The sequence below is a fragment of the Furipterus horrens genome, unplaced genomic scaffold (genome assembly GCF_987537825.1).
Source record: "Furipterus horrens unplaced genomic scaffold, mFurHor1.1.pri manual_scaffold_10, whole genome shotgun sequence".
NCBI lineage: Eukaryota > Metazoa > Chordata > Mammalia > Chiroptera > Furipteridae > Furipterus > Furipterus horrens.
This window is the reverse complement of record NW_028327180.1, coordinates 58,125,930-58,150,492: the sequence shown is the minus strand read 5'-3', so window position 1 is coordinate 58,150,492 and position 24,563 is coordinate 58,125,930. Positions and strand designations below refer to the sequence as shown.

General features: G+C 40.9%; 1 protein-coding gene across 1 annotated transcript in view; it reads right to left on the bottom strand.

Moving 5' to 3' along the window:
- Nucleotides 1–1,642: 1,642 nt before the first annotated feature.
- Nucleotides 1,643–24,563, bottom strand: part of TRIM58 (tripartite motif containing 58) — a 45,163-nt gene continuing 22,242 nt past the window's right edge. Inside the window, exons 3-6 of the mRNA XM_090290380.1 lie at nt 8,051–8,281; nt 6,295–6,317; nt 6,105–6,205; nt 1,643–2,496 (exon numbers count right to left, since the gene is read on the bottom strand). Coding sequence (XP_090146506.1) covers nt 1,907–2,496; nt 6,105–6,205; nt 6,295–6,317; nt 8,051–8,281 — 945 coding nt within the window. The 3' untranslated portion in view covers nt 1,643–1,906. The remainder of the gene's footprint in view (nt 2,497–6,104; nt 6,206–6,294; nt 6,318–8,050; nt 8,282–24,563) is intronic.

Here is a 24,563-nt window from a genome sequence, read left to right as displayed (position 1 = left end):
GGGTGGAGGAAGAAGCGACTAGTCTCGAAAAGGAGGCAGCTTGCTTAGTACGGGAAGAGGAAGAAGTGCCTGGAAAAGTGGCAGCAACCAGCACTTTTCCCTCTCAGAGCCCTCCCCCACATACAGGGCCAAAACGCAGTGAAATAGTTGCCAGCACTAGTGAATTCCTAAGGCTCTGCCCCCTATAACGTAAGAGGTGCAAGAGCCCCACCCAAATCACAGAGGCAAACAGAAAACTGTCATGATGAGGAGACAGAGAAGTATGGCTCAGAAGGGGGTTGCAGATTAAGTTTCCAGTGACACAACTAAGCAATGAGCAGACAGCACACCTAATGGGTGAGCAGACAGTGAGCTTAACAGATGAACAGTTTAAGGCATTGATGATAAAGATGCTCACAGACTTGACAGAAAAGGTTAAACAGGATGGGGAAAGAATAAAGGCTATCCTGGCTCAAATGAAGGAAAATTCACACAAAACAAATGGTAAAGGAAAGGAAACCAGGGTTCAAATCAACAAATTGGAACATAAGGAAGACATAAACAGTTAACCAGTACAGAAGGGGGAAACGAGAATTTTTTAAAATGAGGAGAGGCTTAGAAACCTCTGGGACAGCTACAAATGTGCCAACATCTGATCATAGTGTTGCCAGAAGGTGAAGAGAGGGAGCAAGAAATTGAAAGCTCATGTGAAAAAATAATGAAAGAAAACTTCTTTAATTTGGGGAAGGAAATGGACATATGGGTCCAGGAAGCACAGAGTCCCAAATAAGCCAGACCCAGGGAGGACCACACCAAGAGACATCATAATCAAAATGCCAAACGTTAAGGATAAAGAGAGAATCTTAAAAGCAGCAAGAGAGAAGAGGAGAATGATCTACAAAGGGGTACGTATAAGACTGTCAGCTGATTTCTCAAAAGAAACTTTGCAGGCAAGAAGGGACTGACAGGAAATATTCAGTGATGAGAGGCAAGGCCCTACAACCAAGATTATTCTATCCAGCAAAGTTATCATTCAGAATGGAAAGGCGGAGAAAGTGCTTCCCAGACAAGGTAAAGTGAAGGAGTTCATCATCACCAAGTCATTACTATATGAAATGTTAAAGGGACTTATTTAAGAAAAAGAGGATCAAAACTATGAGCATTAAAATGAAAACAGTATCACAACTATCAACAACAGAAGCTAGTGAATGGAAACAAAGGCAAACTAAGCAGATAACTAGAATGGGAAGAGAATCATAGGTATGGGGAGCAAGTAGGGTGAGGTCAGTTGGGAGGGGGAAGAGGGGAAAGAGAGGGAAGTGGTACAGGAATTAAGAAGCATAGCAGGAGAGTGCGGAATGGACAGGGAGATGTTGAGAGAGCTTTATGCATGACCCATGAACAGAGATTAAGAGGGGGTACCGCTGGAGGGAGGGTGGTTGCTGAGTGAAGGGGAGCAAAGGGAAAAGAAATTGGGACAACTGTAACAGTATAATCAATAAAACATACCAAAAAATGAGGAGAAACACAAGCATGAATCTGATGCTACAATAATGGACAGTTCTCAATCTATTTTAAAACGGCCATTTCTAATTATTAATATGTGGAAGACTTGAAGTGAAAGAATATTGAAAGGAATGAGAAGTTATAATGAATGCGTAGATATATTTAATACAAGATCCATTTATTTGAAGAGACTCATTAAGAAAGCTGAATGGATAAAGAGTGATGAGAATATTCCATTTCCAATATTGTTATATTTCACAATGCTCCTCCAAATGCCAATATTTCATATTTTGCTTTTGTCCCTATGGAAAAATTTCCACAGTAACAATGACTGAAGTGCTTCCCTAAATGGGGACGTTTGTATATCCTCCACTCCACTTCAGGAAACTGCTATGCCTGGAGTGTATCCCAGGACAGAATTTTAGGAAGGGTCATCTCTAGTGTTAGAGGCAGGGTCACGATGACCACTGAGTGCACAGGTTCCTGACTCTCTTTCTGTCATAGGTGGCAAGACAAGAGGAGTCATGTCACAGATGAAAAAGTAAGGTCGGAGCACACCAGTGAACAGTTGGTTAAACGTGTAGATATAAGACCCATTTGCGTTGTTGTAAAAGGAGATTTCACCTGCTTCATAGTCCAAGAAAATGCCAATGCAACGAGGCCGTTCTTGGTAGACCAGAGGCACTGATGGGGAGGCAAGAACCATGTACTCATTGCCTTTCAACAGCCACATGGCCCAGACTCCATTCTCGGGAGATGGTGTGGCTTCCCCCTTTCTTGGCACTGTGTCTTGACAGACTCCTAACCCCCACTCTGCTCTTTCTCCTACCAGGACTTCCCAGTAATGCCTTCCTGATGAGAAGCTCTGCACACCTAGGACACAGGGCCAGGTGTCAAATCGCTCAGGGTTGGTGGGAACATCCTTCCACAGCTCTCCATCCTGCACACTGCGCAGGTCAGCAGTCAAGAGGAGGCTGGGATGTGCTGTGGCAGGGTCCAGCTGTACATCAACTGCAGAAAGGATTTTGCAGGACATGTAAAAGAATGGAAAAGACTGGTAAACACTTAGGAAGCCATGACACTGAGGAGAATGGTCACACCATCCCGCATCCCCTCTAACAGCTTCCAGAGAAAACACAGTGTTTCCCCTTGCAGGTCAAAGTGAACATTCTTCACTACTTTGAGTGTGTTCCACAGCTGCTCTGCATCCAGGGCTCACTCCTGCCCCATGAAGACAGAATCACCAGTGCTCACAGACCAGTGCATGACCACTCAGCATCCTTCTGTACACAACCAAGCACCTGCAGGCTCTGAGGTGAATCCTTTTGCATTTAAAAAGAAATTTAAAAACCACCTGGGGTGTATTTTTCTTTCTTTTCAATAACTATGAGAACATTTTATTTATATAAAATCCGTCATTTTGAAAACTGTGTTATGGCGGCAGGAAGAATTATGAAATAGAACCCATGACCTCAGACCCTGGTATTACTTTCATGGTTGTAATACTCTATGACAAGAGGGAGATTATCTGGGTGGGTCTAATATAGTTACATCAATCTTTTTTTGAAATCAGAAAGATTTCTCTGGTTATTGGGATGGTGGCAGAAGAGATAGTCAGATTTAAATTTGATTTGTCATCACTGGCTTTATAGACAGAGGGGAAAGCCCATGAAAAGAAAGACAAGTGATCAACTGATAGTCAACAAGGAAATGGGGATCTCAGTCCTCCAGCTGCCTGGAAATGCATTCTGTGAACAACCGATGTAAGCTTGGAAGCGATTCTTCCTCAGACCTTTCATAGATGTCTAACGTGGCCAACAACTTGATTTTGATCTTGTGAAACCCTATGCAGAGAAGCCTGTGGACCTCACCTGGAAGTCTTATCTGCAGAACCTTGAGCTAATAAATGGATGTGGTTTTAAGCAGCTAAGTCTGGCAATCTGTTAGGCAGCAATAGGACACAAATACTGATACTGGGAAATCCCAGTGAGATTGATGTGAAATTTTACCTGGACACATAATTAGTAAGTAAATCTACATATGGAATCTCCTCAGTGAAGAAGGAAGAATGTAAAATATTCAGTGCTTTCTCTTTATAAACAATCAAAAAAAGTAAATTTAATAGGTAGTTTTATTTTTAATATCACAGCAGAGTCAAGGATTTCATGTGATTTTTCTCAAACCCTAGGAACTGGAAATAGCAGAGCTTGAATATGGGTCTCCATGGGGTTGTTAACCTATTTAACATGACATGTCTTGGGCATCAGTCCTACTCCAACAGCCCTCTTCGTTCCATTCATAAGAAATCTGTGCACTGGTTTTTAATACAGTCTGTCTGCAACTCTTCTCTTTACCTACTCTCTCTTAAACTCAGTCACTCACCATGATAGAGCTATACCTTAATTGAGCCACTCATGTCCACCTTCCCAATGACTTCCAAAACAGTGACTAGATGGACATATGAAATGGATTTTTTGTGGCACCCAACACTGCTGAGAAACACTTTGTCCTGGAGAACCTCCCTTCTCTTTGCCAAACAACAGTCATCACTTTCTCTCCCTCTCTACTCACCACCCCTTCTCAGACTCCTTTACTGCTTTCTCCTCTTCTCCTCCATCACCACCACTGTAAAAGTCAATGGTCTCAGGACTGGGACCTCTTCTCTCTTTCTCAGCCCACTCTCATGTGTTTTCAGCTGGCTGGCTCAATGCTTTAATTGAATTTCAGTCATTCACTTACTGATTTCGAATGCATAGCTCTAGCCTAGACTTTTCTCCTGAAACTCCATATTTGTAAATTCAACTGACAACCTAATGTCCACATTTGGATATTCAACATTCTTCACAACACCTGTAAGTCCAAAACCCAGCTTCTCTCCTGTCTTGTTGCAGCAATACTGTCAATGTAAATGGCAACTTTATTGTGTTAATTCTGGAGAATTAAACTTGGAAACTACTCATAAGTCTTCTCTTTCTCTGACATCTCATGTCTAATTGGGCAGCACATCTTCCCAGCTCTGTCTTCAAAATATGCCAAGATCCTGTCTATTTCTCAGCTCTGTCTCGACCCAGCACAGGCTTCCTCACGAGTCCTGGGAGACAAGTCGCATACCTCCTTCTCTGGAAGGCTCTCCTCTAAAGCAGATATTTGCTGACTTAACTCCTGCTGGGTGAGGTCTTCCTCAATTACAAAATTCAAAAGTAGATGCCCTACCCCAAGAACACGTGATCACCTTTACCTTTCTCTTTGTTTTCAATATTCTGTATCATCCTCTAACAATATACAGGTATTTTGAATAATGTAAGCAAATTTTGGCAATATGAAGCTTAGATTTGTAGCATTTTTGTTGTTTTTCAATGATATATTCCAATTAAATACTGTGTATTTGTTGAATTTATTAAGTGATCATTTAATTCTATAAATGTCATTGGGAATATGAGGACATGAATTCTGAGAATGTAATGATTGCAAGAATTTACAGTTTTTATATATGGATTTTCCCATAAGAACATGGGTTAAATCATTGAACAAGACTACTAATGGGTTTTCTCACTATTGAACAAAGCTGTTTCCCTGTTCAGTAGTGAAACCATTATCTAGTCATAGTGAATTTTCATTACTTGGTATAAGTTAGATTAAAAAGGAAATTTAAAAATTGAATCTGGACTGTTTTAAAGAATAAAATAATCAGTCCTGGCCAGTGTGGCTCAGTTGGTTGAAGCTTTGCCTGTAAACCAAAAGGTCACAGGTTCACAGTCAAGATACATTCCTGGGTTGTGGCTCCAGTCCCTGGTTTGGGGTATGCAAGAAGCAACAGACTGATGTTTCTCTCTTTCCCTTCCCCTCGTTCCAAAATCGATATGCATGTCCTCAGGTGAGGATTTTTTTAAAAGAATTATATAATAAGGCAAAAGCAATTAATTTTTGACACCACAGCTATTCCTACATAATAATAATTGAATATTTTTGGTTTTATGAACTCCCTAATTTAAGCAACTCATAAAATTGACAGATATAAAATAAACCAAACTTAATACTTGATACTCTGCAATGTTTTCATATTGATGTTATTTATTCTGCTTTCAAATATGTTTCATTTAATCCTTCAAATAATACTGTTTTATCATTTTATGAACAAAAAATGCAGATTTATTGGAACTATTGTTACTCCTTTCAGAGCTCCTGAGTCCACCATTTTAACCAAATCCTGCTTATATGACATCAGGAGTGTTCACACACATCCCTGTTCTCTTTCCTCTGGGCATGGAGCTCTTCTCCCACCCTCCTTACAGATGGGCATTGCCCCAGGACTCACTTCCACCAATAGCATAGTTGGGGAAGCCATGAACACCTTGTCTGCATGTGTGCCTTCAGAAACAAGGCCTCATTCCCATCATTTGACCCTCCTGCATGGCAACAAGCAACTGCAAGCACATGGGCTGTCTGCATGGGCTCCAGAGTGAGAGATGTGAAATCAAACCCTCCACAATCCAGTAATGAACCAGTAAAATGACCTCAAAATAAAACTTGGCTGACTTTAGTCACTAAACTTTAGGAGTGGTATAGAAGCAGCCAGATACCAGACACCATCGTCACCCAAGTTCTAAGATGCAACCTACCTTGGAACTTTCTCAACATTTCTCTCATCCCAGGGATGCGACAGCTTGTTTTCAACTCCAAGGGGTTGGTCTCCGGTTCCAGACATGTAACACTCTTACTTCTGAGAAGAGCACACAACCCATAGTTCTCAACATCTACCAACCTCCTTGGTCTCTCCCAACCATCCTCTGCTTCAGAAAGTACACATACCGATATAAGGCTCCTCTCATCCCCTGGAAGTCAAAGACAATACAAGCATGTGTGAGTTTGATGTCAAAATTACTTTTGACAGACTGGGGACTCACCATGAGCATCTGTTTAGAAATTATTGAAAATCAATAAACTATTAAGTATAAGAAACATGAACCTCTCTTAATAAAAAACCAAGTAATAGATTGTTGTTGAATTCTCATGGAATCAATTTGCCTCTATGGAAATAGAATCAGACTACAGAAAGTTTAATTTAATTCTTATAATATCTACCAATTTAACTATTTTCCAAATTGATAATTCTGACATTTGGATATTTTAATAAAGTGTTACGTTCTGCAACAAATGTATGTAGAATTGGGGTAAAAATAGATCTTAACTATCTGAAGAATGTGTTTGAGACACTGAAAGGTATAGACATAAAATGTTACTTTCAATATTTCTATTTAAAGAAAAACCAAATTTCTCATTTTTTGAAGCAACATACCCTATTTATGGATTCATATGTGAACAGGTTCCCTAAGTGGGTAAAAAGAGAAGTGATTAATATCTAGCCCCATTTTATCTCAAAGTAGATTATTAAATAATCAACTGCATTACATTTCTCCTCTCCCTCTAAATAAAGGTCACCTATCAGATTAATTTGTATAAAGTAGGAAAATCATTAATTTTACTTTTTATGGCAGGCCTTGTTCTTGGCCATTGGGTGTAAAATGTAGCTTATTGGTACTGGGGAAGAAGAGGAAAGGTAAGGATGAAAATAAAAAGTTAGGTGAGTATATCTTCCCTTAGATTTGTATCATAAATTAACTTTAACATTTGTTTTGTGCTAATGAGTGCTCATTTTACATAAGTTGTATTTTGAGATATAAGAAAATGAATGTTTTTGAAATGTTGAAGTTCTTGTGTTTATCTACTATATGAAATTTTTAAAAATTCCTTTCTTACCTTTAGTTTACTCACAAGGAAGTAGGTAAAGCAATAATAACAATTTTTTTTGCTTATCTATGGATACTTTGAAGACAAAATGAGTATAATTAAATATAAACGCTTTGTAAATTCTTCTTTTATTGACTTCCACTGTGCTTAGTCACCATACTTGTATGAGGATATGAATCACTTATTTTAGAAGCCTTTGAATAAGTCAGTGGGGATGAGATAGAATCAAGTGTCCCCAGGAACTTTCTATTATAGTGGTTCTATCACAATGATGTGCACCCATCAATGAGATCTTTTCTGATTCACCAGGATTAGTGCCTTCATGGAGGATTAAAATGAACATTTCCTCGTCCCTGTATTTGTCCGGTCTATAGTCCCACACAGGATGTGTGCACACTGCATAGTGCCTGCATACTTGCCACTGTACCTGGAACAGGCTTGCAATTTGGCTTTTGCCTTAAATTTTAAGGTGAAAATTCCAACCTGGACCATTTAAAATTTACTTACATGCTTGGCTCTTGCCTGAAGCAGGTCACCAAAGACTTTCTGAATTGGCCATCACTAAATACAGCAATATAGTCACTGACAAATTGTGAGGTTTTAAGAAGTGTTTTTCAGCCAACATAATGTAGGTTGTCAATTTTCTGTTTAATCTTATGCAAATTATCTAATTTTAATTTTTAAAAATATTTAGGTTTTTCTTTTCATGTAAACTATTTTATATGATTTTGTAGAACCTGCTGAAACTGATGCGCTCCCAGTGAGTTCGAGGGTGTCCTTTCCACATGGTTGTGAGCGTGGCAGCTGGAAGCCTCACCTCCAGCAGGTCCAGGCCCGGGTGCTGGCAGCGGTCCTCCAGCTCCTGCGCCAGCTCCGACAACGCCTGGCCATGCTGAACCAGCTGCCTCTGGCAGTTTCGGAGTCTCTGCAGTGTGGAACGTTCCTCCTGCTCCAGCTGTCGTAGCTGTAGTTGCTCCTCCTGGGCCAGGAAACCACGGTACTTCTCAAACTCAAGCCTGAAGCGCTGTCTTTGCATTTCCACTTTCTCCTAGAGGGACACTTGAGAATGATCATCAAGGCAAAGGAAGCACAGGGCCTGCTGCTGCCTCCCTGGGTGGTAAGGCCGGAAAAGGCCACGTCCTATGTGAGCTCTGTTCCCCCACTCTGGATATTCCCCGACCCATTTTAAACAGGCAGAACGCAAAGACCACTGCATGACACATGGCCTTACAGAGGTTTCAAGCTGTGAGTTTAAGAAAGACATGGATTTGGACTTGGGGACAATGCACTTTTATATTCAAGTTTCAGCACCATTTACAAAATGTGGGAAAAGAGGAGTGAAGGTATTAGAATTAAATGGTTACTAAATTATTGAGCACAGTCTACATAGAAGTTGAAATTTACTATCAGAGGGGTCACAGCTGGAGCTCTGCCATAAACAGCGGGGTCATGAACAGAGAGCAGAGACCTGGGCTTGTACATGTGAACAAGGACAGGCTTAGAAGTTAGAGAAGTGAATGTCCCTTCCCAGTCCTGCATCAGAAACCCTGGAGGCACAGTTCTCTGAAGAGCCCAGGAAGAACTAACCAGTCCACTTGTTACAGAGTAGGGTCCCCCAAAATTCCCCAGAGCCCATGGTTTGGGGGTGGGGAATGGGACTCAGTGGAGCACAGCCATTTTCCTAAGAAATACCTAGTTTCTTAGTATGTAAACAACTATGGTCATTCTACATGCCAAGGAGATGGGAGGGGCTTTGACTGTAGAATGGTGATGAAAAGCTTATGGGATCTATGTAAAATTCTACAAGTGGCCGCATCTGGTCACCACACATGAACTGCATCACAGGCATTTAAAAATAAGGAAACAGTCATAAAGCAGGGGAACTCCATGTGGTTTGCAATGAGGTAGAAGAAAGCCAAATGGGTTGAAAGAGAGTAAAAGCACCTTATCAGCCAGCCTTAAGATCGGGTGGGTAAGAAGGTGCCATATGATTCTGGATTAAGAGCTGAAGAACACCATGACACAGGCAAAAAACCCCCAATCAGGCATAAATGATGGGGAGTGGCAGGTAGAGTTGAACTGTGTCTGAGAAATAGAAAGCTACAGACTTCTATTTTCCTAGAGGGAAATGGCACCTCTGACTTTTCTGTTCTGAAACTGGCCTGGTTTCGCAGGGGTGGCAGAACTATGTGTTTGTGATTGTTTTAAAGAAAGTAAGACCTAATGGCAGAAATCTGCCATCAATCTAAATCTGTATAACCTTTAAATAAACAATTCCTTTTTTTTTTCTTCACCAAACTCTAATATTGGAAGTTATGCTTTTTGGCGGTGGGCAATCGTGCCTCTCATAACTGAACAGCCTGTGGGTTCTGCTTCAGTCTGGGCAGCCCATGGGTTCTGTTTCATTCTGGCTCCCAACGTGGGGCTTTAATAATTATTTAATAATTATAATTACCCATGGCAGGTCAACACTGCCAGAACATGGATTCAGCTAAAATGCACACCTGGACTTTTGGTATATGCTAATTAACCTGGCCCTGGACTTAGCCATTCCCAAAGATATGCTGATGGACTTAGCAGTTCCCAAAAGATGTGTTGATGGACCAGAACCATTCCCAGGGGAAATGGTAATGAACCTAGCCTGATATGTTAACTAACCTGGTGGGAGAGGGGGAAGCAATAAGATGTAAAGCAAACTCACCCTCACCAAAATGTGTGGTCGACAAGTATAAAAAAGGTGCCTGCAGAAGTGTAGGCGGGACTTCTACTGGCCTACGATGAGGACTGGGAGTCCCCATTCCCCATTCTCCATTCCCCAATCCCCTTGCTCCTATGGGCCCTTGAGCTGGTCTGGGAGCTGCTTCTCCCCTTCCCCCCTCAATAAACCCATTTCCTAATCCCACAGTGGTGTCCGGGTAATTTCTCAAAGCAAGGTTGCCCTGAGAGACACCTCCTGAGGGTGCAATCTGCCTAAAAGTGCCTGGAAGGTGAAAAGGAAATGGAACTGAGAAGTGATTGGAGAAGTAAGATTGTTTGGCTGAAAGTTTATTTCTGAGCATTTTTGGAATAATGGAATCGTGGATGCTAGACTTGTTTGTCTGATCAAGAGTACTTCGTGGAATAATGAGATTATGGATGACAGAGTGGTATATATGTTTTCTGGTCCTTGGGAGTTTTCTGGTTATAGCCATTGACCTGTATGACTGGGTCAATTATTATAACACTGTCTGGCCTGAGTATGTTTTCAATGGTAAGGAGAGGTGGCCTGTGAATGGTTTCCTGAGTTACTGTTTCATTAAGCAATTGAAATGGTACTGCAAGAATGAGGAAATAAACCTCATTGATGCTCTGAATCCAAGGGACAAAAACTCACAGGCAGAGGGGGCTGCTTTGGCACCAAATGGTCCCAAGGTGGGGGCAGCCTTGGCTTCTCCCACTCTGCAGGTGCAAGGGGTGGCCTTGGCATTGCCCCCTCCGCAGACACAAGGGTGGCCTTGGCACCTCCCCCTTCGCAGATGCAAGGGGCTGTTCTGGCACCACCCTCTTCGCAGATGCAAGGGGATTCCCTCCCACAACCACTTTTGCAAACAGCCTCTAAAGTGGTGACGGTAAAGCAAACAGCTCCACCCCCGCAAGCCTAAAAGTTATGTGTGGAAGTCCCACTGGAGCATGCCCTATGACTACAGGCATTCCTGACCTGTCCAGAAGGTCCCAGAGGTGAGTCCCTCTCACCTGAGATCCATGGAGAGGTCGATCAAACTGTTTGGGCTGATGGAACCCCAGGTAAAGTGGTTAATGTGCAACCCATAAAGATTAACCTAAAACAAGGGACAAGGGTCCCATGAAAAAAGCAGTCCTCTCTCAAGAAGGAGGCTTTAGAAGGGATTCAGTCATTGTTACAAAAGTTTTTAAAATCAGGACTAATTTGGCCATTCCAGTCTCCCTACAACACCCCAACTTTGCCAGTTAAAAACCCACACTCTGATGAGTATCTGTTTGTACAGGATCTGAGGGCCATAAATGACATCCATCCTACAGTGCGCAGTCCTTACATCCTGTTGACCATGGTGCCTGGGGACAGCAAATTGTTCTCAGTCCTAGACTTAAAGGATGCCTTTTTCTGCATCCCATTAGATGAACAGGTTCAGCAACAGTTTACCTTTGAATGGCAGAACTCAGAAACTAAAGCCACGCTCCAGTACTGCTGGACTGTGCTGCCACAAGGACTTAAGAACTCCCTTATGATATTTGGGGAAATGCTGGCAAAGAACCTGACGGATGTTCAATTAAAATAGGGAGTTATTTTGCAATATGTAGATGACCTATTAATAGCCAGCAGCAGCTATGAGGACTGTTTGCACAATACCATTAAGTCCTAAACCATTTGGCAGAAAAAGGATACAAGGTATCACCTCACAAGGCCCAGACTTGCAGACAGGAGGTGGCATACCTGGTATTTCAACTGAAACAGGGTACCAGAAGCCTAATGGCAGATAGAAAGCCATCGCTATGTTAAAAGTCCCAGAAAACCGAAGGCAGCTTCATGCATTCTTAGGAATCACAGGGTTTTATCAAATTTGGATTCCAAACTTTGGACTCATAGCAAAACCACTATATAAATCCTTGAAGGGATTGGACTCTGAACCCCTCAAATGGACATGGGATTGTCAGGTAGCATTTAATACCTTGAAGGAAAAGCTGGTTTTGGCTCCTGAGCTAGGATTGACCAATATACAAAAGCCTTTTAAGTTGTATGTTCATGAAAGGCAGGGTATTGGACTCAGGATACTAATCCAGACTCTGGGAAGTATACCCCAATCCATAACCTATCTTGTGGGCAACCACTCCTCGTGGTTTAGGGAATTGTAGCCCCGGCCTGAGCGTGACTGCCACTGGCATTCTGGCTGTGCTTGTCTTTAAGTCTCAACATAAGGCTGTGTGTGGAACATGACTGAAGACCACCCAGAGGGTTGCCATGGGAATTGGATTAGAGAATGTTTATTATGCTTTTATTCTTTAGAACTTGCTCTGCTTTCTTTATCATTAATGTAACATAAACAATCTCTAGCAAGGAGTGTATGAAACTTTGCACTTAGTGCCAGTGTGGGGCCAAGATGTTTTATAGACCCTGACACAGACTGGTCACTGTGGCCCCTGTATTGGTACATGTAATCTGTTACTGTCAAATGCCTAATAGCTATTGATGATTTATGAATTTTGACCTGTATCTCTCATATGTGTCCTCCTCAATAAAAGGCATGAGGGATGAAGGTTTAGCTGCTCATCTCCACTAGAGAGAGCAGTCACCTTCCTTCCCACAGACATAATAAAGTATCCTGGGTAAAAGTTTGTTCCGCCGTGGTCATGAAGCCTCTGCTAGACAGAGCAACTTCCAACCGAGCTTAGGGTGTGTGAGGCACCTCTGCCATACTATCTCTAAAAAAAAAAAAAAAAAGGATCATACAACAAAGGAATGGCCACCATACCTCCAAGCAGTGTCAGCTACTTGTGACATGCTACAGGAAGCTGAGAAATATACTTTGGAACAGTCCATTACAGTGTTGGTACTACACCAGGTCCTGACCCTATTAGAACAAAAAGGAGGGTATTGGCTGACAGCAGGGCACATAGGGAAATATCAGGCCATTCTGCTGGACAATCCAAATGTTACCTTGAAGACTACCACAACTCTGAACCCAGCCACCTTACTCCAAGATATGGAGGGGATCTCAGCTTTTCAGCATAATTGTTTAGAAGTTATTGACCAGGTTTGTTCTAACAGACCAGATCTGCTGGATCAGTTGCTGACAGCACCAGACTGGGAACTGTATACAGATAGGAGCAGCTTCATGGACAATGGCTAGCGATGAGCTGGGTATGCAGCAGCCACCATAGACAAGGTAATAGAAGCCCAAACCCTTGCACTGGGAACCTTAGCACAAAAGGCTTAACTAATAGCACTCACAAGAGCCTTAATGCAGTCTCAAGGAAAGAAGGTTAACATATACACAGACTCCAGATATGTCTTCATGATAGTTCATTCCCATGGAGCAATATGGAGGGAAAAAGGACTTTTAACTTTGGGCAACAAGGATGTTAAACATGCAGAAAAGATTTTACAGTTGCTAGAGGCAGTGAACCTATCAGACCAGGTCACCATAATGTACTGCCCAGGACACCAGAGAGATGGTTCCAAAACAAGTCAGAGAAACCAAGCTGCTGATAAAGCAACCAGACAGGCAGTCAGAGAGCTGCTATGCCTAGGGGCTTTGGGCTCCTGTCTGGAGTTGTCAAAATTTAAACCTCATTATACATAACAGAATGAGGAAAGGGCCTATGAATGGGGATTTACTAACACTGAACTCAATTCTTGTAGGTCAACACTCTTGGGAAAGGGAAAGCTGGATCTGCACTCCAGAAGAAAATTTGAAATTCTTTTTCCAAAAAATGACAGTGAACTCCAACACAGGATAACAATGTTACTTTTTACTTTATTCATGTGCTTGTAAATCTCAGTACTTTTATCTGCCAAATACTGAAAAGAACAAGAATTGGAAGTGGGTTATGGTTAAATCTAAAGAAGTAAAGGATATTTAAAGAGTTAATAAATGTTGCAAAAAGTCTTTGAAAAGTTATAAAAGTAAAATGGTTAGGAAAGTTTTTAAACCTGAGTAAGAGAAAACCTCAGCTGCTTGTGATCTGATTTCATGGAAATGTTATGTGATTTAAATTGTACTGTTCTGAATTTTGTTATGTTCTGTTCTGGAATTCTCTGAACCTGTGTTCTTCCAATAAGACCTAGAAAACGTCATCTGTAAACTGGTGAAAGGGCATGCTCTGCCAAATGACCAGTCAGTGAACTGGTAGGCAAAAAAAGAGTGTCTCTACCATTAGAGTAAGGGACCATGTAATGCTAATGAGTATATCTGAATTTTTTCCTGTTCTGTTCTAGAATTCTCTGTGTCTGTTTTTGGCTAATGAGACCTAGGAATGGTCATCTGTAAACTGCCAAGAGAATAGTCACTGAAATAGTAGGAAAAAAGGGTGCCTCTACCATTAAAGTAGGGGTCCATGGAATGCTGATAAGTATGCCAGCTGTGGGTGAAAAGGCACATCTCTCTAGGAGACCAGTAAGTACTGGTGAAAAAGTGCCTAGCTTTCTGTGTTTTGAATTATTGCTCTGCTTATGCTCTGAAAGGAAAATTGAGGTTTCCCAGGCAAAGTTTAAAAACTTCACTATTTAAAAAAGTGAACAAGGAAAAGTATAAGGCATGAAAGTGAAATTTTAGTAAATATTAGAAGGACAAGAATTTTCCTTCACATTGTATATTTTTCTTTATACATAATCCCTCCAGAATTTGGCATTCTGAAAAAGTAAGTAATGACATAAGGTTCTTTGCATAAAACTAATAAGACCAGTTGTTAATAAAGGTTTTGTCAACCAAGACTTTGACTGAAGGAGGCATACCTGGACTCTGGTTGTTACCAGAAAGCCCTGAAGAACTGAGATCGACTTTCAAAGCCAATAAAAGCCCACAAAAGAAAAAGCCTGAGACCTTGGTTGGTTGTGTGGTTAGTGGCAATCTTTCCAGGAAAGAAACTAAGGTTGCTTTCCTAAAAGATGGCTAAAAAGGAACCTTAAGGCACAATGGAAAACCTGAAGGACTTGAAAGAAACAGGTGTGTACAGGCAAGGCCAGATGGCAGGTATGTGGCTCAGCTTCTGTGCCCTGAAGGGCGGCGGGCTAAACAGTCAAATCTAAAGGCTCCTTGTATAAGAACCAGCAAAGAAAACTTAAAGGTCATATGTGATAAATTGCTGCTCTTGTTGTGTTTATGCAAATGAACAGGATAAATTAAAAAATGGACTTAATGCAGTCCCTTTAATGACAAGAAGGGTAATCTTAAGAAAAAAAAATCATAATGCAAGAAAAATCACAATGCTCAGTGGTAGTGCAGCTATCTTTAAAGTTTGTTTTCATTTGAAAGTTCAACTGAGTTTATAACATCATCAGAAATGCTTAATTTACAGGCAAGAATGTGTTAAATGCCTTACAACTGAATGTCTTCTCAATAAGACAGTCTTGCAAATTCAGAGACTGGTTTGTGAGTTGTATTGTGTGAATTAATATGTGTGTTCTTCCTTCTGTTTTCATAGGGCATAAGCCTATACTTTCATTACCTTAGTAACTGTCTGTACATTTAGACCTTAGTTAAGAAGCTCATCTGCATCACCACCCCCTAGACTCAACGGTTTGACGGAACTAAGTGGCTGTGAAAGTCAGTGAGGATTCCATTGACTGAAGTGAGATGAAAGACAGCTGGGAACCCTAGCATACTCTTTGTGTGGGCCACTGCACAAAACTTTGGGTACCCACCCTGGGCACTGGAGGAGAAATGGTGGCTTAAGGGGTGCCAAGACATACAAAAAGATAACTGAGTTGTGTGGCTTTGTTGCAAGGGATGGAGGAATGGCTATCATTGTCCCCATGTTGTGTCCTCCTTCTGTGGCCAACTGGCACCAACTTTGCTATGTTAAGTCCTTCCCCTCTAGCCAAATATGAATATAATTAGCCTGGTGAACTAACCTGAAGACACCCTGAGACTCTGCCCACCCAATTCAATTATGGCCCAAGGCTCTTTCTAGGGTGACCAGCCTGTACCCCCATTACCATCTTTCTAAACACACACACACACACACACACACACACACGCACAACTCTGGTTAAGCTCAGGTGGTGCCAGAGGCATTCATGGAGAAACTTAGTTGTGTGATCTCAGGGAAAGGGTTGGATCCCTGTGTTGAGCTCTCTCTGCACATAGCCACACTTGACTGGTAAACTCCATTCACTCCTCCCTGATGACTCCCTGAGACCCTGCCTCACCCAACGCAAGGCATTCTCAAGGCTCTTTCAGTAGCTGTGACTTATGGGCAACAAGCAGGCAGCTACAGGTGTTAGGATCTCTTAGAACTTAAACTTGGTGTCCAGTATCAGACCACAAGAAAACACCACCTGATTAGCTCCACATGTGGCATACCCAAAGGGAGGTCTCGGCAGTCACCAGAACCCACTGGTAAAAATCCCACTCTGTGGAGACAGCTCTGCACAGCAGCTTTTACACTGTGGTAATGGTCAATCCTCACAGCCAGTAAGCCAGTCCAAGGGTCAATACTAACCAATGATGCACCAACAGTAATCTAGACTCAACCACAATAGGAGGGCATACATGAACCACAAAGGGACAGCCCTGGAGTACCCAACTCAGGTGATCGGGAAAACTGTGCCACTGGCCCTCATACATAAAGCCATCCTGCAAAAACTGGAAGATATAGATATACCTAATACATAGAAACAAGCACGTGGAACCAGCCAAAACGTGGGGAATGAGAAACATGTCCCAAAGGAGAGAACAGGAGAAATCTCCAGAAAAGGAACTAAATGAAATGGAGGCAAGCAATGTACCAGAGAGAGTTTAAAACAATGGTTATAAGGATGCTCCCAGAACTTAGTGAGAACTTCAATAACATAAAAAAGGACATAGAAACCATAAAAAAAATGCGCAAAAATGAATAATACAATAACTGAAACGAAGACTACATTAGAGACTTCCAGTCAAGATGGCAGTATAAGTAAACATGACTCGCTTCATTGCACAACCACAACAAAATTACAAGTAAACTATAGAACAACCATAATTCAGGACCATCAGAAATTAAGCTGAATGGAAGTCCTACAATTATGGAATTAAAGAAGAAACCACATCGAGACTGGTAGAAGGGGCAGAGACATGGAACAGGCTGGTCCCACATTCACACATGGTAGATAAAAATCAGAAGGGATATCTCAGGAGCAAGGGGTCCCAGACCCACAACAGACTCCCAGTCCAGGGTTCCAGTGCCAGGTATATAAGTCCTCATAACTTCTGGCTGTAAAAAACAGCAGGTATTGAGGTTGTGGAAGACAAAAACTGCTGAAATTCTAGGAAGTTCCTCATAAAGGGCCCACACATAGGCTTACTCAGACTCACTCCCTCTGAGCTCCAGTGCAGGCACAGCAGCACTGGAGCTCAGAGACATACGGGGAGAAACAGAATTGCCCAGCATCAGGGTAAGAGCTGAGGAGCAGCTTTCTCCAAGACAGAAGTGCTGGCAAAGGCCATTGTTCCTTTTCTGATCCCTCCCCCAACAGAGCTGGCAGGTGGGCACCATATCCAAGACTCCATCAGCCTGTCTCACACAGTTTTCCCCACCCTGGTGATTTCCCAAGGCCCTGCCCAACCCAAATTTAAGGCCCACCCAAGCTGTTTCCAGTGGTTTTTCCATATGAATGGCTCATCTAGGCCCATGCTTCAAATTTTTCTAAATTCTCTCAAACAAGCAACATATGGCTTCAGCAGGCCCCGTATCTCTTGCTAAGTTTCCCCCAAGCCTGTCACTAGTAGAAGCTGGCCTTGGTTCACAGCTTGGCCTTTAATGGGCACCTCCAAATCCAGCACAAGTAGCAGCCATCTGCAGATTGCACTGGACAGAACACAGGCAGTAGCTGACCTTGGATGTACCAATAGCAATCGAGGCTCAACTACAACAAGAGGGTGTACACAGCCCACACAGAGGATGCACCTTGAATACTCAGCTTGGGCTGTGTCACTGGACCGTACAGGACACCTGCTACATTAGGTCACTCTACCAAGACAAGGAGTCATAGAAGCTCTACCTAACACATAGAAACAAGCACAGGGAGGCTGCAAAAATGAGGAGACAAAAAAGTATGGCTCAAATGAAAGAACAGAACACAACTCCAGAAAAAGAATGAAACAAAATGGAGACGAGCATTCTACTAGATGCAGAGTTCAAAGCACTGGTTATAAAAATGCTCAAGGAACCTAGTGAGGATCTCAACAGCATAAAGAAGATCCAGTCAGAAATGAAGAATATACTAATGGAAATAAAGAACAATCAACAGTAGAGTGGAGGAAGCTGAGAATCAAATCAGCAATTTGGAAAACAAGGAAGCAAAACCAACCAATCATAACAGCAAGAAGAAAAGATAATCCAAAAAAATGAGGACAGGGTAAGGAGCCCCTAGGACAACTTCAAGCATAACAACAGTCAAATCATGGGGGTGTTGGGAGGAGAAGAGAAAAAGATATTGGAACCCTACTTGAAAAAATAATGATGAGGAAACTCCCCTAACTTGGTGAAGGAAATAGACACACAAGTCCAGGAAGCACAGAGAGTCCCACATAAGATGAACCCAAAGAAGCCTACACCAAGCCACATCATAATTAAAATGCCAAAAGTTAAAGAAATAGAATCTTAAAAGCAGCAAGAGAAAAGCAGTTAGTTACCTACAAGAGAGCTCCCATAAGACTGTCAGCTGATTTCTCAAAAGAAACTTTGCAGGCTAGAAGGGATTGGCAAGAAGTATTCAAAGTGATGAAAATCAAGGGCCTACAACCAAGATTACGCTATCCAGCAAATATATAATTTAGAGTTGAAAGAGATAAAAAGCTTCCCAGATAATAAATAAAACCACCAAACCAGTATTATATGAAATATTAACATGAACAATAAATGGGCATTAAATACATATATATCAACAACTGGATCTAAAAAACAAAATAAACAAGTAGAACAGAACCAGAACCAGAGATACAGAAAATGTTTTGCTGGTTGCCAGACAGGGGGTGGGGTCACATGAAAAAGGTGAAGGGATTAAGAAGTACAAATTGGTAGTTACAGAATATTCATGGGGATGCAAAGTACAGCATAGGGAATAGAGTAGCCAAGGAACATATATGCATGCCTGAGGGAGTGAGTGAGGTTGGGTGGACAGGGACAAAGTGGGGAAATTGAGACAACTGTAATAGCATAAACAATAAAATATAATTTAAAAAACATTAGAGGGCCCTGGCTAGGTGGCTCAGTTGGTTGGAACACCATCTCATACACCAAAAGGTTGCAGGTTCAGTTCCCAGTCAGGGTACATACCTAGGTTGCAAGTTTAATCACCCATTGAGGTGAATGTGGGAAGCAACTGATCAATGTTTATTTCTTACATATATATTTCTCTCTCTCTCTCTCTCTCTCTCTCTCTCTCTCTCTCTCTCTCTCTCTCTCTCTCTCTCTCTCTCTCTCTCCTTTTCCCTTCCTCTCTTCCTCTAGAAGCAATAAAAAACATATCCCTGGGTGAAGATCTAAAAAGTTAAGAAAAAGCATACATTCAAGGGAATCAACAGCAGATTAGATGAAGGAGAATATTGAATCAGTGACTTAGAAGACAAGGTAGCAGAAAACGACCACTCAGAGAATCAAAAAGAAATAACAGTTGTTTTTTTTTAAATGAGAATAGTTTAAGGGACCCCTGGGACATTAAAAATAACAACCTCTGCAAAACAGGAGGTGAGAGAGGGCAAGAGATTGAGAATCTACATAAAGAAAGTGACTGAAAACCTCCCTAATCTGGCATAGGAAATATACACATGAAACAAGGAAAAACAGAGAGTCTCAAACAAGATAAACTCAAAAAGACCCACACCAAGACACATCATGATTAAAATGCCAAATGTTAAAGACACTGAAAGAATGTTAAAAGCAGCAAGAGAAAAACAGTTAGTTATATACAAGGGAACTCCCATAAGAATGTCAACAGACACTTTGCAGGCCAGTACAGTTGTTACAAAATATTTGAAGTGATGTAAAGTAAGGACCTACAACCAGCAGTACTCTACCTAGAAAGGCTATCATTTAAAATTGACAGAGAAATCAAGAGCTTCTCAGAGAAAATAAAATAAAAGCTAAAAGAGTTTATCAACATCAAAGCAGTATTACAAGAAATGTTACAGGAACTTCATGAAAAACAAGAAGGAAAAAAAGGAACATAACTATGAATAATAAAATGGCAATGAATACATACCTATCAATAATCAATTTAAGTGTAAATGAAATAAATTCTCTAATCAGAAGATGTAGGGTAGCTGAATGAATAAGATAACAAGACCCATATAAATGTTGTCTAAAGTAGACCCAACTCAGAACAAAAGATGCACACAGACAAAAAGTAAAGGGATAGAAAAAGATATTTCACACAAATAAAAAAAAGCTGGGTAGCAATACTTATATCAGACAAAGTGCACTTAATAACAAAGCCTATAATGAGACAAATGACATTATATAATGATGGTGGAATCTATCCATAAAAAGGACATAACCCTGGCAAACATTAATGTACCCAATATAGCAACATCTAAATGTATGAAACAAATATTGATGGACACAAAGGAAGATATCAACAGTAATAAAGTCACAGTAGGGGACATCAATTCTTCATGGACAACACTAGATAGACTTTGCACACAGAAAATCAACAAGGATTCAGCCTTAAATGACACATTAGAAGAGTGGGGGGTTTTTTGGTAGCAGAAGTAAGGGGTGGGCTGGATGGAGATAAGTGGAATTTAACTGATACTTTTAGAGCATTTTACCTCAAAGCAGCAAAATATACATTCTTTTCAAGCTTACATGAAACATTTTTTAGGTTAGGCTTCATGTTAGGCCACAAAACAAGTCTCAATAAATTTAAGAAGATTAAAATAATATCAACGAGATATCAAGGAATGGTGATGTAACAGATTCCCTTGGTTTCTCCCCTTGAATTTCCAAAAATTAAAACAGCTATACTCAATAAAGGACTATCTGCTCAATGTACCCATATGGAAGAGAGATATGAGCATTGAAGCATCTAAAGGTGGGCAAGTGGGAACAAACAGAGGAGGTGAGAAGGGAGAAGAACAGACAGGAGCCATGGTAGCAGCCCTGCAGCTGGTAGCTCACCTCTAAAGAGGGAAGAAGTCCAGTTGTGGTTGGCACTCCCTTCAGACAGGAGGAGCAGAGATTCAGCGGGCATTTCTGCAGGAATATGCAGTACCAGCTACATCTGAGCCCAGAGATCTGGGTAAAAACACAACACAGGGGTGTGACCATAGCTGTTGGACAGTGGGCATTCCAGAGAAACAAAGCCACAGATCCCTGCCAAACTTAGCCTCCAAGAGCTCACCATCCTTGGCCCCTGGTGTCAGGTTGCATAGCACATTATCTGTAAACCCAAGACTGGTACCACAGATTATGTTTTTCTCTAAGCAAAGAGTGCACTCTGTGACTAGTCCTGGGTTTGGGACAAAGAGGGTAACCATGGAGGTCTGAGGTTACCATTACCAGGAAGTCAAAACAACCAAGAAGATGGATGGGTCCCACAGCCCAGCCACCCCCACACATCATGGCTATACTGACAGCATCATTTGGCTGCACAAGGGACAGAATTGGAGGAACCAAAAAGAGAGAAAAAAACCTAGTAATTCATTGCCACCTACTAAAATAATAGAAAGATCTCTTTGTACTAATCTGCTAGAGAAGTGCCACTTACACATAGATGCCTAGATACAGAAAGAATCCATCAAATACCATAAATAACCAAAGTATTGAGGCAGCACAGAAAAAAAAAAGTAAAAGGTGACATCAAAAGATGTCAGATGTATAGAGAGGAGCAAAGAGGGAAAAATTGGAAATATTGCAACAATATAATCAATAAAATATACTTAAAAAAAGATATAGAGAGAGATCAATCTAAGAAGCAGCAAGAAACAATAAGAGTCACAAAAATGGAGAGACAGAGAAACAACCCCCCATTGAAAGGAAAGAAAGAATCCCCAGAAAGAGTGCTAAGTGAAATAGAGGCGAGCAAACTATCAGATATGGAATTCAAAACATGGATTATGGAGAAGCTCAATGAGCTCAGCGAGTCAAGGAAAACTACAAAGAACTCCAGGGAAACTACAAGGAATTTGCTGAAAATTACACCAGCATGAAATAAGACATGGAGGCTATCAATAAGAGCCAGGAGGAAATGAAGAATACAATTTCTGAATTGAAGAAAACCATAGAAGGAATTAAAAGCAGGCTACAGGAAGCAGAAGATCAGATCAGCGAGCTGGAGGACAATGTAGAAAAGAATTCCCAGACATTGCAATGAAACAAAAAAAGACTGAAAAAGAATGAAGATGTTTTAAGACAGCTGCAGGACAACATGAAACATAATAATATCTGTATCACAAAATTCCAGAAGGAGAAGAAGAGGAGCAAGGGATAGAAAATCTGAAAAACTAATAACAGAAAACTTCCCTAACATGAGGAGAGAGTCACTCAAGTCCAGGAAGCACAGAGTGTCCCAATGAAGATGAACCTGAACAGGCCCACTTCAAGACACATCATAATTAGAATGGCAACATTCAAATACAAAGAGAGACTCCTAAAAGCAGCAAGAGGGAAACAACTAATAACATACAAGGGAACTCCAATAAGGCTGTCATCAGATTTCTCAGCAGAAACATTACCAGCCAGAAGAGAATGGCAAAAAATACTCCAAGCAATGAAAAACAAAGGCCTACAAATGAGACTACTCTACCAAGCAAGGCTCTCTTTCAAAATGGAAGGTCAAATAAGGACTTTCCAAGACAAAAGAAGGCTGAAAGAATACAATTCCACCAAACCAGCATGGCAAGAGATGCTAATAGGTCTGCTTTAAGAAGATGAAGAAACAGAGAGACAAAGAGGAAAACAAGTACAAAGAAGGAAAATGAAAATGAATAAGTACCTATTGATAATAACTTTAAATGTAAAAATATTAAATGCTCCAATCAAAAGACAGGGCAGCTGAATGGATTAGAAAGCATGACTGACATAAATGCTGTCTACAAGACACCCACCTTAGAACAAAAGATCTACACAGACTGAAAGTGAAGGGATGGAAAAAAGTATTTCAAGCTGGGCTAGCAATACTTATATCAGACAAAACAGATTTCACAGCAAAAGCCAAAAAAAGAGACAAAGAAGGACATTTCATAATACTTAAGGGAAAAATCCATCAAGATGATATAACCCTTGTCAACATATATGCACACGACATAGGAGCACCCAAATCTGTGAGAAAAATTTTGAAAGACTTCAGGAAGGATAAAGACAGCAACACACTCATAGTAGGGGACTTTAACACCTAATGTCAACAATGGACAGATCTTTGAAGCAAAGAAACACCAAAGATATTGAGGCATTGAACAACACTAGATCAAATGGACTTAGCTTATATATAGAACTTTTCACCCCAAAGAAGCAAAATATACATTCTTTTCAAGTGCACATGGAACATTTCCAAAGATAGACCACATGGTAGAACACAAAACAAGCCTGAACGAATTCAAGAAAATTGAAATTAAGTCAAGCATCTTCTCAGATCACGACTTAAAATTGGAAGTCAACCTCAAAGAAAAAAATTCAAAAACATTCAAACTCATGGAGAATAAATAACATGCTATTAAATAGTGAATGGGTTAACAATGACATCAAGAAAGAAATCAAAAAGTTTCTGGAAATGAATGATAATGAACACACAACAACACAAAATCTATGGGATACAGCGAAATCAGTCCTGAGAGGGAAGTTCATAGCAATACAGGCCTACCTGAAAAGGATACAAGAATCTCTAATAAAAAACTTAACACTACAGCTAGCTACAAGAACTAGAGGAAGAACAACAAGCAAAGCCCAGAGCAAGTAGAAGGAAGGAAATCATCGAGATCAGAGAAGAATTAAGTGACATAGAGACTAAACAAATAATTCAAAAGATCAACAAAAGTAGAAGCTGGTTCTTTGAAAAGATAAACAAAATCGACAAACCTTTAACCAGGCTCATTAAGAAAAAAAGAGAGAGGACCCAAATAAATAAAACCAGAAATGAAAGAGGAGAAATCAAAAACGATACTACAGAAACACAAAGAATTGTAAGAAATTATTATGAACTGTATCAGAAGAAACTTGAAAACCTAGATGAAATGGACAAATTTCTGGAAACATATAATCCTCCAAAACTGAATCAAGAAGAAGCAGAGTCCTGGCTGCTGTGGCTCAGTGGATTGAGTGTCGGCCTGCTAGCCAAGTGTCACTGGTTCGATTCCCAGTCAGGGCACATGACTAGGTTTGCACGCCAGATCCCCAGTTTGGGGTGCAAGTGAGAGGCAACCACACAGTGATGTTTCTCTCCCTCTCTTTCTCCTTTTCCCTCTCTCTACAAATAAGTATATAAATAAAAAAACAAATTAATTAATTAATTAAAAGAAAAAAAGAAGCAGAAAGCCTGAACAGACCAATAACAACTAGTGAAATTGAAGCAGTAATCAAAAAACTCCCAGCACACAAAAGCCCTGAATTGGATGGCTTCAGAGGTGAATTTTACAAAACATTTAGGGAAAAACTAACTCCTATCATTCTCAGACTGTTCC